General features: G+C 41.8%; 1 protein-coding gene across 1 annotated transcript in view; it reads right to left on the bottom strand.

Moving 5' to 3' along the window:
- The window catches only part of magi2b (membrane associated guanylate kinase, WW and PDZ domain containing 2b), a 68,552-nt gene that overhangs the window by 6,068 nt on the left and 44,788 nt on the right, over window positions 1–17,696 (bottom strand). The window contains exons 7-15 of the mRNA XM_070908179.1: window positions 14,914–14,971; window positions 14,284–14,405; window positions 13,473–13,655; window positions 10,132–10,661; window positions 8,939–9,107; window positions 3,767–3,798; window positions 1,597–1,789; window positions 1,362–1,477; window positions 787–979 (exon numbers count right to left, since the gene is read on the bottom strand). Of these exons, the coding sequence (XP_070764280.1) occupies window positions 787–979; window positions 1,362–1,477; window positions 1,597–1,789; window positions 3,767–3,798; window positions 8,939–9,107; window positions 10,132–10,661; window positions 13,473–13,655; window positions 14,284–14,405; window positions 14,914–14,971 (1,596 nt within the window). The remainder of the gene's footprint in view (window positions 1–786; window positions 980–1,361; window positions 1,478–1,596; window positions 1,790–3,766; window positions 3,799–8,938; window positions 9,108–10,131; window positions 10,662–13,472; window positions 13,656–14,283; window positions 14,406–14,913; window positions 14,972–17,696) is intronic.

The following is a 17,696-nucleotide window of genomic DNA, read 5'->3' as shown; positions in this document are numbered from 1 at the left end:
GCTTTATATAAAAATGTAAATTACAATTCTGCAGCATGTACTTCATGCAACAGTGCACTTCTCTCTGTCCTGCAGGGATTCTCTGTCAAAGTCAAAGTCTGTTTGTCATTTGGCAGGTATGACTCTGGTGTATGTATATGCCTTTGCAGTTGCACTGCATTCAGAGAGACACAAACCACAGAGCCTGCTGTGGTGTGTAAAATGAACAAAGGATAGTTTAAGTGATGGAGACGGGGTCATGTCTCCCCTCAATATTCGGTGTTAAAACAACTCCAAAACACACTGGAATTGTTACTGAACTTCTCCTGCTTCATGTTGGTTCACATGTCGACCAGCAACAGTGAACACAGCAGCTGTGCATGTGGCTCACCAGCGTGTGCTCAAGTTAATCTCTGCGCACCACAGTTGATCACACACACGGGTCTACTAGTAAAACAGGTAAAACACAGTCTGCGTGCCAGGTGTGTGAACATTAGGATACAAATAGGAGCTAGTACAGACACAGGCTCATTTCCCAGATCAGCAACATTTAACATTAGCCATTAGTGCTTTATTTTAAAGTGTGTGTGGTTTTTAGGGTTCTAACGATGGATGTATAATCTACTACCACAGAAATGATGCGTGGGTGAAAGGTACACACTGATCCTGCACACAGATTGTCAAATCGTGTCCTTTCCAAGTTGTCTTTTCTTTATTATGATGCCAGTGAAATGTGCAGCAAGTGTGAAAAAACAAAAAACTAAACAAAAAAGAAAGAAAGAACAAAACAATAAACTGTGTCCTCACCAGGCATTTGCACTCTCCTTCTCACAGTCAAGCTGACTTGACCGTTACGAGCGGCTGCGTGCATCAGGTCTATTACGAATTTGTGTGGTTTCCCAGCAACCACATTTTTATCCACAGAAATGAGCTCATCCCCAGGTCGAAGCCGCCCATCGCGCTCAGCGGGAGTGTTCTCTATTATAGCGCCAATAACAATCTGTTCAAAGACAATCAATATTAGCAGCATAGATGAAGGTGAAGAGGACGACACGCAGACACAGTGGAATCATACACGTTTATAAAGGTTGTAAACTAGTTTTGGGTCACGGTAACTTTCTAATATTCTGCTGCCACATAGTTTGCATGCTGTTCTACACGTGGACAAGTTAGCAAGGCGTTACTTCAGTATGGGAGGTACTGAGCAGTTAGAGGGTCAGGACAGTGTGAGAAAGCCAAGGTGTGCTTGTGTGTAAGTGTGTGTGTGTGGAAGGTATGTTGGTCAAACTGGATGAAGTGTGAGATGAAGTTAGGTGCAGGTCAGACGAGGTTGGTGTGTATGAGGTTAAATATGTGTGTGGTCCAGCCCGTCCCATACGAGCCTTGTCACGGGCGTCCGGACTCACAGCCTGCACGGCCTCGTCTCCCCCCAGGATGCGGAAGCCGAACCCGGTCTTCTCCCTCAGCAGGTGCACCTCCACCTCTTCATACTCTGGACCTGAGACGCATATGCAGACATTAAAGGTCGATTATTTCTTTAATATCAAATCACCACACTATGAGCAATTTATACCAACATAATGCTCCATCTCCCATGAACTAAGTCTCAGTACTCACGCCGGCTCTCATAGATAGCCCTCGACTTCTCATAAAGGTCGTAGGGGTCAGGTTTATTAAGATCGAAGCCCTCGGTGGAGTCAGGCACAGATGTGCGGTGCTGTGGCTGGTTTGGGAAGGGTGTACCAGGCGGCAAAACTGGGCCGGACAAGTTTGCTTGGGGGCTGCCATGCGGGTCCCACTGATCAGGCAACTGCAAAGACAACACCAACAACAGATGTTTAATTTAAGATATGGGGACCTATTTTTGTGGCGGTGCAGCAACCAGTGTAGGCAGCTCTCCGACCATTTGGTATTTTTCTGACCTTGAAATTCACTTTGCCCATCTATGTGGTATTTTGGTGCCCAGCGCACGATGCACAGGTGGGAGGAGAGGCGCAAACAGGCGGGAGGTTCATTTAATGGGGCTCATTAATCCTGTGCGTCACAGCGTCTTTTCCAACTTAAAAAAAATAATTCAATATGATTTCCTGGAGAAATGTCTCTTCATTTGTTGAGCTGTCGTCATGCGTCACTGTGGTTGGCTCTGCCCTCCCTGTCTGTGCACCCTTGTAGTTGCGCTTGTGTGATTAAAATAGGGCCCCTGGTGTCATTCAGAGTTACAGCTCATTTATTGCTTTATTTCTCCACTTCACAATCCCCAAAATCATTCTAAAACTGCAGCTGCATGTAATTACATTTATTTTTAAACATTTGATTGATTCTCAAAGATCCCCTCCAGACATATTTTAAAGACATAAAAAAGCTCTGCTTGGATTAATAATGTGGGTCTGACATGTTTTTCAACAAAAAAGTAAAAAATTACCTGACATCAACTCCTTGCCCCTCATTGAAAAATCCATAATCTATAAATATTCAAATATTTTTTATTTCAAAAGTTTAACTGCTGGACGCAAGATGTCTCCTGCTTCACTGAAATGTCTCCTACTTCCTCATCACATTTGTTGAATTATTGGCCCATGATTGGCTTCCAAACTATTTGTGTCACAAAATCATGCTTGTATGTCCACAAGTTAAACTCGAGAAACTTTTTTCGTCTGAGTGACGTAACAATAATGTTACATAAAAATGTGTCAAACCTATTTGACTGCTTATGTTTCTTAAGCAACATGTTACTGTGGCTCAATACTTGGAGGAGACTTGCCTGTCAACATGTCTGTTGGCATCTCATTGATTGATTGATTAATTAATTTTATTATATTTGAGGGAAATTGATTTGTGGTGTGGACACAAACAATTACATATAAAAACATACACAATAAAAACAAGCCACAGACTTTGTCCACACATGACGGACCCCCATTGCTAGCAACAAACAGCTGAAATACTACACAACACTGATCTGTAGTACTAATATTAGTTCATACATCTTGTACTTGTATGAGTGTAGAAAAAAACAACACAGCAATAAAAACGTACATAAAGCTTTACAGCAGCAACTACAGCCGGCAGACGCTGCAGTCAGGTCTAATGAAATACTGTAACTCTACTGATAACAACAAACGAGCAAAAGCTTCATGTTTACGGTGGTGAATTATCTCTTGGGAGGTTGTTTTCAAATTATACAAAACATTAATGACAGTGAAGTTAAAACAAATCCAAGCCGAACCATGTGCAGAAGAATAATGTTGAGAAACAGGTAACCTAGAGGATGGAAAACGATCATCAAACTTGAGCAATGATAAAAAAAAAAGTGTCATCGTTTAAGTATGTTTAGTTAAATGTTTTGATTCAGTAATTCAATTTAGCGCTAAAGAAAAATATCTATTTGACCTGGAACAGATATGAAAATGAATTAAAATCAATATTCACAATTTACACTTAAATGAGATTCATTAGGTGTGATTTTGATTTTGATTAATACCATGAATGAGTGCTGATTGTGCAAGCAGCAGCAGGTGCAGTTTAAGTATAAGTCTGAAGAGCTTTTCCACAGCTGGTGAGGTGTGAGCTCTGATGTGATCAAACTAATAAGCAGGTCAGGACCGGCTGGCTCATTTCACAATAAAGCAAAAGCCAAACACCTCTGAGGCAACACAGCCCCTGTGAAAATCACTGATCCTACACACTTCTATTTTACCTCTCTGCTTCAACAAACAACAAACCTGGTTCAGAGACACATATTTTCTCCCTGCCTCTCTCACACACACAATTCATTCACTCATTGTACCTGTTTGGAGGCCTTCCACGGAGAGATGTGGCCTGAGGAAGACAGAGAAAACACAGTGAGAGAGAGAGCAGACTCTGAGTTTAATGAAACAACAAAATGCAGACAATTACAACTACAATGGAACCTATGTGCAAAAAGAGATATAGGATACCAGTGTTAAATCATCTTCCCTTAACATGTGAAAACATTCTCAGTTTGCTGATTGCATATTCCTCTGTTTTGACTTTGTTTGTGTAACTCTTCCTAAATGGGTTTGGTTGTTGCGTTTGTTTTCAACATAATTACATCATTAGCTGCAGGCAAACGCAGAGCCCCCCTCCCCCAACACACACACACACACACACACACACACACACACAGTTTTCTCCGTAAGTCATATTTTATCTGCATGTAAGAAGCAGAGAGCACTCTCCATCAACAACAATCTCATCAACACAGCTCCCCTGTGACTCCAATAAATCAAAGACATACAGTGCATTTATGCTACTGAGACCCAAATACATACACTTAGACATGAGGGGACAACATGCAATGGCTGCCTTGTATAAACTGCCTTGTCTGAATCTTTATACATGTGTAGAGAAACACAAAACCAAGCTCATCATACACACTAGATTCTTGCAGCATTGCTGATTAATTCTTTGGAGAATCTTGATATATTTAATATTTATTCAGAGATTTCCTGAGAAATGTCAGAGAGTACTGGATGGAATATATTTATGGAATTACTCTCCAACTACATCCGCCTGCTTTTTAGATATGCGAGATGAAGGTTAGAGCACTTAGCAGTGGAGCAGAATGGCAGAACTTTATATCAAGATCAGCCAGCGAGGAGAGTTTGGGGAAAATTAAATGCAATAGATCAATGCCAGTCCATGTGATGACAAAATGAAAACTGAAATTCATTTCTGCCATTCTTTACACTTTTGTCTTCCTACATTTTCACCACCAGCCCTCCTCCATTGTCCAATTAAAGCATAATTTCTGCATGGAAATCTTTTCCATTTTGAAAATAAATGTCCTACTTCCCTGCTGTGTCTGTGAGCGTGGAGGAGGGAACAAGTAGATGAGGAAAAGAGAAATAAAAACCCTCCTGTCTGTGAACGCCATAAACATGAATAGAGGTTTGAGGAGAGCTGTCCGTGGTGCTGAAATGATTCAGCACAGTGGCAGCAGCAGGGGGAGGTCTCTGTGGGAGGCTGGGACTAATAACCATGTTCTGCAGGGAATACAGGCCTTAAGGGAAGCCTTTAAGGAATTCTAATAACTCATTCCCAGGCAACTTTCCTTTATGACCCACTGAAGGAAACGAGCTACAAGGCAATTGTCCACTCATAATAAAGAGGAGCATCATCCTCACAGACGCATTTAAGCTTAATTTAAATGCTAATGTAATTCATCGGCATATGTCTCGGATGTGCAGCAGACTCGTACGAATGCTGATGAATTACAAATGAATGGCTGGTAGAGAGGCTTCCCATGGCCTCTCTCACGAGTCAGTGGTCAGGCAGTCTGGCAGGCCGGCCTCACAGACTAGCCTGCTGAGTTCTGGATGGCCTTCAGATCAGCCTGATTGGCTTGTGCGGCCTGACACCCTTTTCTTCACAGCCATGATCTGCATCCTCATTGGTGCCGCAAAATGTTGTCTAGTCTGTGGTTGGCTGCGCTTCAAACTGGGATGTCAGGGGACGGAGCTGTGAACACGACCAGAGCTCAGTGGAACTCTGGCAGAGTGCCCACGCTACAGCAGTCAGACACAGAGACGAACACACACACACTCTCACACATGCAGCGGAAGTCTAACACCCTGTCTGTGTTACACAAAGCACTGATGCTCTCAGTCACACATCTGAAATCATGTGTGCAAGCTAAGTTCCATTGATGTTCTGTATAGAAATACCTACGTCTGTGAGCACAAACATGCTTAAACACTCCTGACATTCTGCACATCTGAGTCACTGTAAAGGACCTTGTCCTGTCTTTCACCCTCCAGAGAGGAGAGAGACACACACAGAGTCAGAAAGGTTCCTGGTGTGTCAGGCTGATAGTCCCTGTGGGGCCGTTGTCTTGAGTTGTTTGATAGAAACTGGTGAGGTTGAAGGAGGAGATGGTATCTTTGGGGGAAGGGAGGTAATTTGGCACATTCAGCTCAGAATTTAGAATGATATATCTATTGCAAGTTGTGCGTGTATGTGTGTACATTGTAAAACAGACCTGTGTGTGCAGGTCTGTGATGATGCATTAATGTGTGTAGGACAATCTCGTTTTTGTACCAAATTTCAGCATCCTTTTTTAAATGGCGTATCTGACAGTGAAACATGAGTGTGTGTCTTTGCAAAGACTAACCACCAGGTGGCAGATGTTGGCTCTGCATGGTAATAAGATGCTCGACTGCTCAGCGCCACAACATTTGATCTAAGCTGCTCACGTACACATCCATGCATGCTGACGTGCAGTCACATACACAGTTAGTGTTTTTTTCTATTCCTGATGAAAACACTTGAGTCATTTGTGCACATCACAGACTTTGTAGAATGTATTAGCTTTCACTGAATTAATTCACTCAGCAACCTACAGCACAATCAGTTCACTAAGACCAGGCAACGGTTTATCAATACATCTCCAATAATGGTCAATAATGTACTGTGAGACAACAGGACTGGCGTTAAATCAGTAAACCACCCTGCAGCCTTACATCCGATAGTCTGATGTATCATGCTAATGTCTTTGATTGCTTTTCAGGTCTGCAATAATAATTCCTGTCACACTTCAATTAATTATACCTGAGATGCATATGAGACTGATTGTTTTCATCCCTAATTAAATTCAATCCATGAAACAGGAGCGGTGCAAAAGAGACTGTATCTATGATTCCTCTTTATTGTTCTGCTATCATCTCAGAAACAATTCAAATTAACTCTTCACTCCTGGCAATTTATCTCTAGAAAAACTACAGACTTAATGACTAAATGAGCACAAAAATTGGAATTGCAAAGCTGCTGGGTGGAACCTCAAAAGCAAACAGTGAACTTGTGAACTTTGTCTCTTTAAACGGCTGAAGGACATTAAGACTCTCTTAACTTTGATTCAGGCTGTTGAACACCGTTGTACAGTAAATCATTGTGGAGTTGAGTGTGTGTGTGTGTCAGAGGGCCAAGGGCTCCATGTTAAAGGCAGCCCGGGGTAATTATCAAGTCAAGTTTTTACCCTGTGACCAGAGCACCTTTTAGAGAATCAGTGCAAGAGCACATGTCAAACAAATAAAGCTTTCACTGTGAAATTTAATTTCCTTGCAGGTGGCCAATCTTGCAGGAAATAGCACAGGAGGGAAAGTGGCCACACTCCATGTCGTTCAGGCAATATTATAAGAGCTCTGCACTTCAAACTTCCCCACTTTGAAATTCTCTCTCATTCCTCTTTTCTGCGACTATATAACTCCATTTTGATTTATTTTCTCGCACCTGGTCGTCTCCCTTCTTCCACCTCAAGAGGAAGGTAAAATGCAGAACGTGTGCAGAAAATTACAGGTGGTGTGGGGCGGCTCATTACAATGCAGAACTTGTTACAGGGTTTCAACATGTGACAGGTATTGTGGAACAACACTAGCCCTGAATTCTCCGACAGCCAACAATAAAATCAGTCAAAATTAAATGTTTGTTAACATTTCAGTGGGTGGAGGAGGAAACATTGCGCCATTGTGAGAAAGATGCGGAAGAATAGTTTTCCAGACTGACACTCAGACAAGATGGTGGGTGAACAATCACACACAGAGATACATCATATTTGATCAGGGAATCAAGATGTAGTTGAGAATTTGAAGATAGAAACATTAAAGACCACAAAAAAAGTGTGCATTTTGTTTAAAGATTGTTGGTTTATATTTTCTCTTTGTTACAATTATCCTTAACCCAGCATCACAACAAAACTGACCATTTATGAATCCAGACCAAAGTTAAAAGTATGTTTGTATAATTGAAGCACCATCGTTGCAGAGTGTTCAGCGTATAGTCAGTACAGGTAGCCAAACAGCATCATGCCAACCAGTTCAGCTTGTTTGCCAGCTAGATGACACTCTCCACAGTCATTTCTGTCCAAAGCACATTACAGTAAAATAACTGCATTTATTTTGAGGATGAGTAGCCCCAGTGGGAATGAAAGTGCTTCCCCACAGCAGTGTTGGTGCCATCTCTTCTCACAGAGCTGTATTACAGATTATGGTGAAACCGGTGAGATTTACTCTACCTCTCTTCCCAACTCTCCACTGTATTTCAAATTTGACCAGCATCTGATTTGCTGCATCTTAAAACACTTTCCAGTGTTGCTTCTGTCTGTTTAAGTAGAAAACATTGATAACACAAAGTGTAACACACACACACACACACACACACACACACTTGCTAAGACATCTGCTTACACCGTTTTTGATCTTTAATATTTCTGTGTATTCTCTGTATGAGTGTACACATATGAAATACATTAAACAAAACACTGTATATGATCTAATTTCCCCAAGGGGAATATTAAAGTATCATTTTTTCTTCACAAAACAAAAATGATCAGTCTGTGTATAATAATCCTGAACTATTACACTGTTTAGGAAAACATTTCAAGAAATACTATAATTGCGCCAGGCAACATTATTTTTCTAGCCACTAAAAAAAATAAAATCTTAACCAGAGACTTGAATAAAATCCACCTAAGGCGCCACTGTCATTTCAATGTGTTCAAAAATAGAACAGGTCTCAAAATTATCATAATCAAAATCTCTTTTGCTCTCTCAGCTCTCACTGTCAACTCAACTTGACTCCTCTCTTGCAAAGCTGCAGCTGGGGCTGAAGATGCACAGTAACATGATATTTGTGCATCTCATTCAGAAGCCATCTTATATTTAGCTGGGCAGTTGCTCTTGCAGTGGACCCTTCATCATTTTTGCTAAAATTATCTTGGTCTTTGAAAGGTACCAAAATGCCATTTACGATTTGAAACCAATTGTATTGTAATCATTTTTGCCACCACTCCTGACATAAATAGATCAAGGACAACACCAGGTATTAAAGAGTTGAAAATTATTTTGAGTATCTGGAGAAAGTAAATGACATTTATACCCCCTCCCCTCCCCTCAAACAAATGTTATTACAAAATAAAACTAAAAGAAACACGTCTGTCTCTCACCTGTTCCTGCTCTCTGTATGAGGAGTGTCGCCTCAGCTCCCACAGGACACTCTTTGAGCATCTCCACCACTCGTCCATGCCCAGCTGCAGCCACTGGCTGCTGGTTCACCTCCAGGATCAGGTCTCCTTCTATCAGCCCAGACGCTCCCTGTGAGCCCGGCTCCAGCACCTGCACCACAGCAACACAACACATCCACCGTCACACAATTTGATTTGCAGTGATTTGATTTTGTGGTACTTTCCAATCTCATTAACAGAAAACTTCTATCGTCCCTTCTATCATAATTAACAAACGTAGAGTGAAAGCCTGCACATAACCCCAACTTTATTTTTATATTCAGAGACCTATTCATCCAACCCATTAATCTATTGTTGGTCCCTAATAATCTTGTGGGGTGAGATTATTTCAGCTGTTTCCAAAACCAATTCAAGAATATTCTAGTGTTTACAGGACCAGCCAATTGCATTTGCATAATCATAGATTCTGGAACGTTTAATGATCTAGAAGGAGTAGATGCCTTTTTAAGGGTTTTAATGTGGAAATTATACTTTTTTTTGCAGAAAAAACATATTAGACACACATTATTGTTCCAAGCAGACTATTTGTATATATGTTTTAATATGTGTCTGGAGGGGCTCTTTAAAGAATTATGAGTCTTGAATGCTGAACATAAAACATATTACTTGTTAAGACAGATGTTTTGCTTTTTTGTAAAGCAGATGTTTTACTATACAAATACAACGGGGATGAGAAATAGCATCTGTCACATCGCAACTCATCTTCTCTAATTGATATATTCCTCACAGCCATGATTCCAAGTATTAGTGGGATTTTTTATTCTGTAGCTTCTGTTAGGACAGTCTAGTCTTCATTCATTATTTATTATTCGTTAGTAGATAGCAAATCCTTCACAGGCCTGCTCACTTTGTTCTTATTATCTCAATCTCTTTGTACTTAGTGGCGTTGACTGAATTAAATTTACCTTGACCTGCTGTTTTAACTCTTCCTAAAGTTTAATGTGTAACTCAAATCGACTACCGAGTTAAGCTGACTACTGAGATTTCAGTCTTGAAAGAACTAATTTACTTCCTGAAACACAGACAGTAGAGCACGAGTAAAACATCAAACAGGTCTGAACCCTTTAATTTCTGGACTATTCATGGTCTACTGAGTGAATGAAGAGATAAATCACCTGTTTTACTCGCTGACCAGTGGGACTGTCGGCAATAGTGAACCCAAATCCCTCCGCCCCTTTCACCATAGTAACTGTCAGAAGCTCTGCCCCTTGTGCTGTTGCCCCGGCAACCCCTGCAGTCCCCGACGAGGCCATGGACACGTTGTCATCGTGAGGCGTGAGGGCCGATGCTGAACCAGGTGTGGTGGGCGGCAGGGATGAGCCATCCAGATGTGTGTCCCCGGGGTGAGGGGCTCCGGCCTGGGCCAGAGCCTGAGGAGGCAGCTGGGAGCTCAACGACAGATACTCTAGGTACGGGTCGTAGCTGCCGCGGCCGTTCACCACCAGGGGGCGGTGCTCCAGGCCGATGGGTGTCAGGGAAGTGCTTGCGGCGCCACTTGGGTCCTCGGGGTCAAAGGGCAGAGGATAGCCTCGACAGAGCACGAGAGTGACACTCTGACCGATGGGTACGGACTGGAAAAGCTTGACCACATCTGCGTGTGTGGTACCGAGCACGCAGATGTCATTAATGTAGACAATGACATCACCTGAGGAGGAAGGACATGTTACACGTTAGACCGACCACATGATCTGGTCTCAGTGGTTCATGTGTAAACATACTGTGCTGCTGCAAAAATACCATTTGTCACCGTCTGTTGCCATAACTGTCAAATCTCAGCAGTATCAGGACATGCTGTAGCAACACAGAAGAAGCACACTGTCCCTCACATAGGAAGATAACATCAGTTCACTGCCACTGCAGGCAATCTCCAAGTGTATGTGTGAGACAGAGAGGTGAGAGAGAGACTGTGAATATGACAACCATCTGGTGCACACTGGCATCCACAGAGACTCATGATAATCTCAAATATTTAAATGGTTGCACACAGACACAGTCACAAGTAGTAACAGAGTCTTGACTCGCACGATGTTGGAAACTAAATGCAAGTGTGTACCACTGTTTATGATCTTCTGTGTCTAATTCCATCACTTCACAACATTTTATATTCATGTTCACATTGCCAGGTTGGTCGATGACATTTTTCCTGCAAACCAATAACAACGAGGTGAAACAACTTCACAAATGCGGCACTGGATACTCTGTCATTTCTGCTGTAGTTTGAACGTGCGGAAAGTTATGGATTTCAGCTTTAAAGTCACAGCCCCATGACAAATGCAGCTGCCTCAAATCCTCTATTTCACACTTCTGGAGGCGCACTCTGTCACACATGCACACCTGCAGACACACACACATCCCCATGAGCATGTGCATATACTTAAACACACACCATACATGTCACATGCACAAACACAATCCCTAAGAGCAATGCGACACAGCTCAAATAGGCCAGCTAATCTCAGCCAGGGAGTGCCTGTGTGTGACTCTGTGCACGCCTGAGTATGAGTGTGTGCGTGCAAGCATGTGCATGAGCAGCTCTGGCAATGTCACAGAGCGGAGAGGAGCAAGTTGGAGAGAGGGAAATCAGAACAGAGGGAGAGAGGAAAAGGCTGACAGACCAGGACAGAGGGATGAAGAGAGAAAAACTAGAGAGGTAGAAGAGAAAGGCGATGAAAATATACTGAGGCTGAAAGCAGAGAAGTGTCAGATGACATGGTTAGATAAGGACGCATAATAAAGGGTAAGCCAGAGAGACAAAGAGAGAGATGGAGATAAAATAGAAAGAGATGGATTCCAGATAAAAGAGAAACTGATAGGCAGAGGGAGAGACATAAAAGCAGAGAGCAGGAGCTGAGAGTAGGAAGGAGGATTCCCAGCTTTAAAATTAGCTCTAAATGAGCAGTTAAGGCACCAACCGTGCCAGGCATGAGGCCAGCTCGCAGGTTCAGAGCAGAGCACACATAAAGTCTACAGTAGTTCCCTCTCTGAGCCTACGATGACTATAGCCCACTATGACTTTTACTAACATCGGCTCTTTAAGGTTGGGCCTAAACTAAGGTTTGTTTCTGTAAAAGGTTAAAAATCCATCTTTGTAACCTTGAGAACCTTGAGAAGCGACCCATGGACCTCTCTGTGGGTACTTTGTTCTCCATGTCTGTTAGCTGATGCTTTCATCCAAAACAACAAATAGTAAATGAACAGGTAGTGATTTGGTGTCTACTCAAGGATATTGCAAATGAAAACTCGATCCAATCTTAACCTTCCACATATCGAATTACTGCTTGTGTGGATGTTTTATTAATCAAAGCACAAACACAAGTATGGGAAAACGTCATGGCTCTGGTGTACCTGTGTATGACTGATATATATATATAATACCGTGACCACTGCTGCTAGTGTAGTGATATTGCACCTCCAGAGCTGCTGTTAAAGCAGAAATGAATCTCCTAATGAAGTAGGTGTTGTGTGGGCTGGTGTCAGTTATGGCCAATCAAATCAGTTCCTCTCATGTCCATTAAAAGCAGAATGTTATAGTGAGGACAAAGTGTGCCGAGAGGAAACTGAAGTCCTTGTCTGGGGCACACAGCGCTACAGGCACAAATAAAGGGCACCCCAAATATGCCACCATGGGCCAATGATGTCCCCTTTGAAGATGAATTGATATTTCTGGGGATATTATCACTGCTTTCTTTGTCAGTCACTAGAACCACAAAATCCAAATTTGGTGAAGCTGAGGCTGCACAAACAATCGTGGACTACAACTGGCAACTGGCTGAGATATCTGTCAGTCAAGCAAACACACTCAATATTAATATATTCATGTAATGGAACAATGATGCTCCAAATTACCACCATAGAAGTGAGATTAACTATTGAGACACTAATTTCTTATGGAAAAATATTGACTTTGAATTTGTAGGACTTTTTTAAATTGGATACAGTGCATCACTAAATCACTGAAGACAATATATCAAAGATACAAACATTGACACTCTGTGGATGTGATTTTGGAGTCTTTGTGGGTGACCTTTGCCAGATAAAGCCATAAAACTAACTAAAGCACCAGTGCTTATGCTTAGAAATGTTCTGAGTTGGCAGAGGCACAAGTCTAACTTTTGATGCCAAATTACACTGCAACACCAAATTTACTGGATACTGACACTCTACTGCTCTCCCCTGGCCTTTAAGGTACAAGAAAAGTTGACAGAAATCACCCAACAGGCAGGTAAAAACCTGCTTGAATGAAATTGAAACTCTGCCAGCAAAAGGTCTTCCCACTTGATCTGCTTTGGCAGGATATTAAGGTCCATAATGTTGAGGTGTCAGAATAATGAGACTGTGCTTAAGCATTTCTATAAACACAGTATTACGGTATCAGCAGTGTCAGTTTGTAGTTTGTTTGAACCTCAATTTATTTCTCAACCAGTTGTCAAAATTCTGCGTTTGTACACATAATTACCTGTGTCCATCTTTCCGTCCTGAGCAGCGGGTCCGTCTGGTATTACACTCTTCACTTGCAGGAACTCATCGGGCTCGTCGCCTCCTATGATCGTGAAGCCAAATCCCATGTTGCTCTTCTGCAGGGCTGTCGACAGGAAGGTGCCCTTCAGTTGGGTTGGGTCCCTCGTAAACAATGGCTTCTCTGCAGGGAGAGAAGGTTTTGAAGTATGATATTTTAGGAATCCTTGATATTTATTTTATTGTATATTTGGTTTGAAACATTATTTTAGCTGAATGAACCTATTCCACATTTTTTTCTGAATATAAAAGCACCAATAAAGACACATTTGCCATAATTCCTGATAAGCTGACTCATTGGAGATATGCAGTTTTCACTCAGATGAAGCAGTACATTATGTAATGGTCTAGTACGTCCTCATGCCTGGATTAGCCCACCAGGGGCCTCAGGGCGAGCATGTTCTCTGTCCCCCACACTGCCAGCAATCTCCATTCGACCCTGTACATTGTGACATTGTGCATCTGCCCCGTCAAATACTCATGAAACTGCCCATTCTATGAGATGGGTTAGGAAAACAACAAAGAAATGCACAATGTTGAATATAAAAAATCTGTATAACATGGAGAATTTACAATTAATTACAAAAATCTATCAACACATGGGTTCCAGGGGCCCTTGATGGCCTGAAGACCAAGGCCCACTGCTGCATGTCCTTTCTGCAGTCCTCGCATTTTCATATTTGTGGAACACTGTGAGTCCGTCAGCATGTTTTGATTTAAGTACTGCACATACTGGAGGATTCCATGTGTACCTCTGTATATAGTGGGCAGTGGTAGAGCAGAGAGTCCCTGGCTCTGCATCTGCCTCTGCTGCTCCAGGCGTCTCTTGGCTTCCAGGACTGGGTTCTCAAACTGAGTCCTTCGATTAATGTGACTGAAAATACAATGCATCATTACAAATAATGGAAAAGAGATAATTCAAAGCCTCAAGCCAAAAATAGAAATACCACAATGCAGTTCTGCATTAAAAAAGTAATTATTTTTTTTATTATTTTATGAGGTCAAATGTACTTAAGAACCAAAAGTGATCGTTCAGAACAATTGTGCCTTTCAGTGTGTTAAATCATTGACACATTGAAACTCCATTACAGTGAAGTTGGGTTGGGCTAGATCAATGTACTTCCAAATTAAACAGCACCTAGATATGATTCAGTTTGTTTGTAATGCAAAACATTAAACAAGCTTTCTCAGCAGCATTCTCCAGATAGTCCATACAGATGAGCATGTCACTGTAAAAGTTCAGTAAAATGAGCAGCAAGACATAAAAAAGAAATGAGAATTTAGTCATTTATAATTCATAACTTGGCGTTGTAAACCATAGAAATGCATTTCCTGTTTTACTACAGAGCAGCTGAGTTAACCAAGTCAACAGGGAGACTTACTCTACATAGTAGCTGCCATAGATGGGGTCATCTATCTTCTCCCAGCCATAGGGCAGCTCTGAGAGGAAGGAGAGAACAGACGAGGGAAATTAAGTCAGTTTATGCTGAGAGCAGAAGCAGGAATGTAGACACTAAATTGAACCACTGAGGGGAGACAACATGAATCTCAGGGCTCACAGCTAGACGCTCCCAAAGTGCTCCTTTAATAGACAGACAACACTTCGATCTGCAACGGTGGCTTCTTCATGGAGACAAGAATCACAACACAGACATCAATACAAAGCAGGGCGGGAGGAAAAAAACATTTAAAATCGTCTGACACATCTCATCCCGCCTTCTCTTTACTTCATTCTCTTCCTTTTGTCGTGTGCACAAATCTTTCAAGGCCAAATACCTTCACCATGCTACTTCATGTTTGTCTCTTTTTTTCCTTTCAGCCACCCACTCATTTTCGCCTTGGATGGCTTCCATGGCTGTTGTGTTAATTGTCTCCTCCTCTGGTTCTCTGTTCCCTCCTCACTTCATCCATCTCTTTGCTGATTTAGCTCGCCTCTCTCCATCGTAAAAGAACTAGGTCATGGCGCTACTAAAATTCCTGTACTCTATGACCTATTCTTCTATTTCACTTCTCCTAACTTTTCACAGACACAAACACACTTACATATAATAGACAGTGCATTATAATGAGCTCCCTCAGCTGGTGTATGCAAAATTCAGGATGTTTTGGGTTTCAGCTTTAACATTCAGTTTTCACTAAGGCATGAGGAACACAACAAGGGGATCGACCTCTCACTATAAAGGTTCAGCTAACATACAAAAATACGCACACACAACCACAGTAACAGTCCATCTGCCCAAGCTGTTGCCCTCCCACTCAGACATATACTAGAAATACAGCGCTTCTGATTAGCATTCATCAACGAGCATTCTTGAAAGGTTGATCTTGCTCCCTCATATTAATTCATCCTCATGTCTTGTATTAAAGTCTAATTTATGAATTTCATGACTATGTCGGTGGGTGGGCATCTTCCACAGGGAAATAGAGCAAACCTAACGAAAGTAGAAGAACACTAGAGTCATACAGATTAAAAACACTAATAATGGGGGACTTGGTTTGACTCTGCGTTTATTACTGAAACACAAATACTCACACACATATATACACAAAGACACACAAGAACTGACAACATTGGTGGTAGAAGAAGAGGTCTAGGTGAAGAGACAAATTGGGAATAAGGTGTGTGTAAGGATGTGTTGGGTGTTGGATTTATGTGGAAAGGTGTGTGGTGGTGGTGGCAGGTGGGACGGGGGGGGGTTTAAGGAAGTTTAGGTGCGGTGTTCTGGTTCTGAACCTCTAGCTTGAACAGGTCAAAAACTCATCATGTCTTAGCAAGTCACAACCAATGGCAACACTGCTAACATTGGGCATCAAAGCTCAATATCAACCCAAATGTGCTCATAGTACCGAGTGTTTCCATCAAATGTCAAGTGTTTAGATAACATTTCATGTTTCAGAACTTTGGCTTCTTCTTCTGACAGATGCGTTTTGTAGAAAGATGTGTTGATAACAATAATTTCCAAATGATTTAGTAATAGTAGTAGTATCCTAGTCAGAACTATGTGATTTGGTACTAACTACAGGGAAAATAAGAATGTCATTGAAACAAAAGCACCATTTACACCTCAGTACATATTTACTTGGAAAATACACTTCATAATATTCTTCATATTATATATTTTCTTGGAAATTATTAGAAAATTACTTGGAAGTTACGGGCCATAAAATAAAGCATTACCAACATAAATTTCTCCAAGCAAGGTATTAAATAATTAATTACATAGTATTGTTTTGGTATCTGTACCAAACTCAGGTATTGTATTATAGAAAACTTTTAGACAATACCCAGCTCACACCAATACTGTGGCATCATCTCCTCACACTGTAATGTAATTATGAACAGATTTGTGATCTTGATATCAATAATCCATGTGTGAATGTGTGTGTCTGAGTGTGTGTCCTGGCTGCTGAGCATGCTGACTGTGCAGCCCAAGGTGAAAGGGGTGCACGCTGCAATTATCTTTGCTCTGCTTTACTGTTTGCTCAAACCGCCTGCACTGCACTGCCATTACCTCGAACGACCCTCCTCATCCTCAAGGCGGAAAAGTCAGATGGATTCACACTTCAAACTACCTTAAATTCCCTCCCACCCTGTTTATGAGCCACCTTAAATGTCGGCCTAACTCATCCACTAGTCGCTTGCCCTCCCCCTAAAGTGAAAGGGAGACAGTTTCCATGGAAACCACCAGTGAAAGTCTGTTTTTTTTCTCGCCTGAGCTGAAGGCTCTGTCTTGTCTCTATTTCCTGCCGCTGAAATACAGAGAGCAAAAGAGAGAGAGAGAGAGTGTGTGTTCGTGTGTGTGTTTTCATGCATTCATATGAGTCTATATTTGCAGTATGCGTGTGTGTGAGTGTGTATTAGATGGCTGAACTGTGTCTGCAAGTCTGAATGAGTGAAACCGTTATCTTCTTTGACACTAAATCAAACACCTCATCATGTGTCTGTGTATAGTATGAGCACCGAGGGGCTTGCTTGTGTGTTCGGGTGCTTGTTTATGTGCATTTGTATTGATGTCTCTCTTGACATGAAGTCTAATTGTGATTCCTCTGCATTAGATGACTCATCTTCTCTCTCACAGTCTTCCTGACCAACAGGCAGCCAGGAACAGATACAATGAACTCATCTGACTCATAGAAAAAAAAAAAAACTATCCATGAACTCAAG

The sequence above is a fragment of the Enoplosus armatus genome, chromosome 6 (genome assembly GCF_043641665.1).
Source record: "Enoplosus armatus isolate fEnoArm2 chromosome 6, fEnoArm2.hap1, whole genome shotgun sequence".
NCBI lineage: Eukaryota > Metazoa > Chordata > Actinopteri > Centrarchiformes > Enoplosidae > Enoplosus > Enoplosus armatus.
This window is presented reverse-complemented; position numbering and strand designations above follow the sequence as displayed.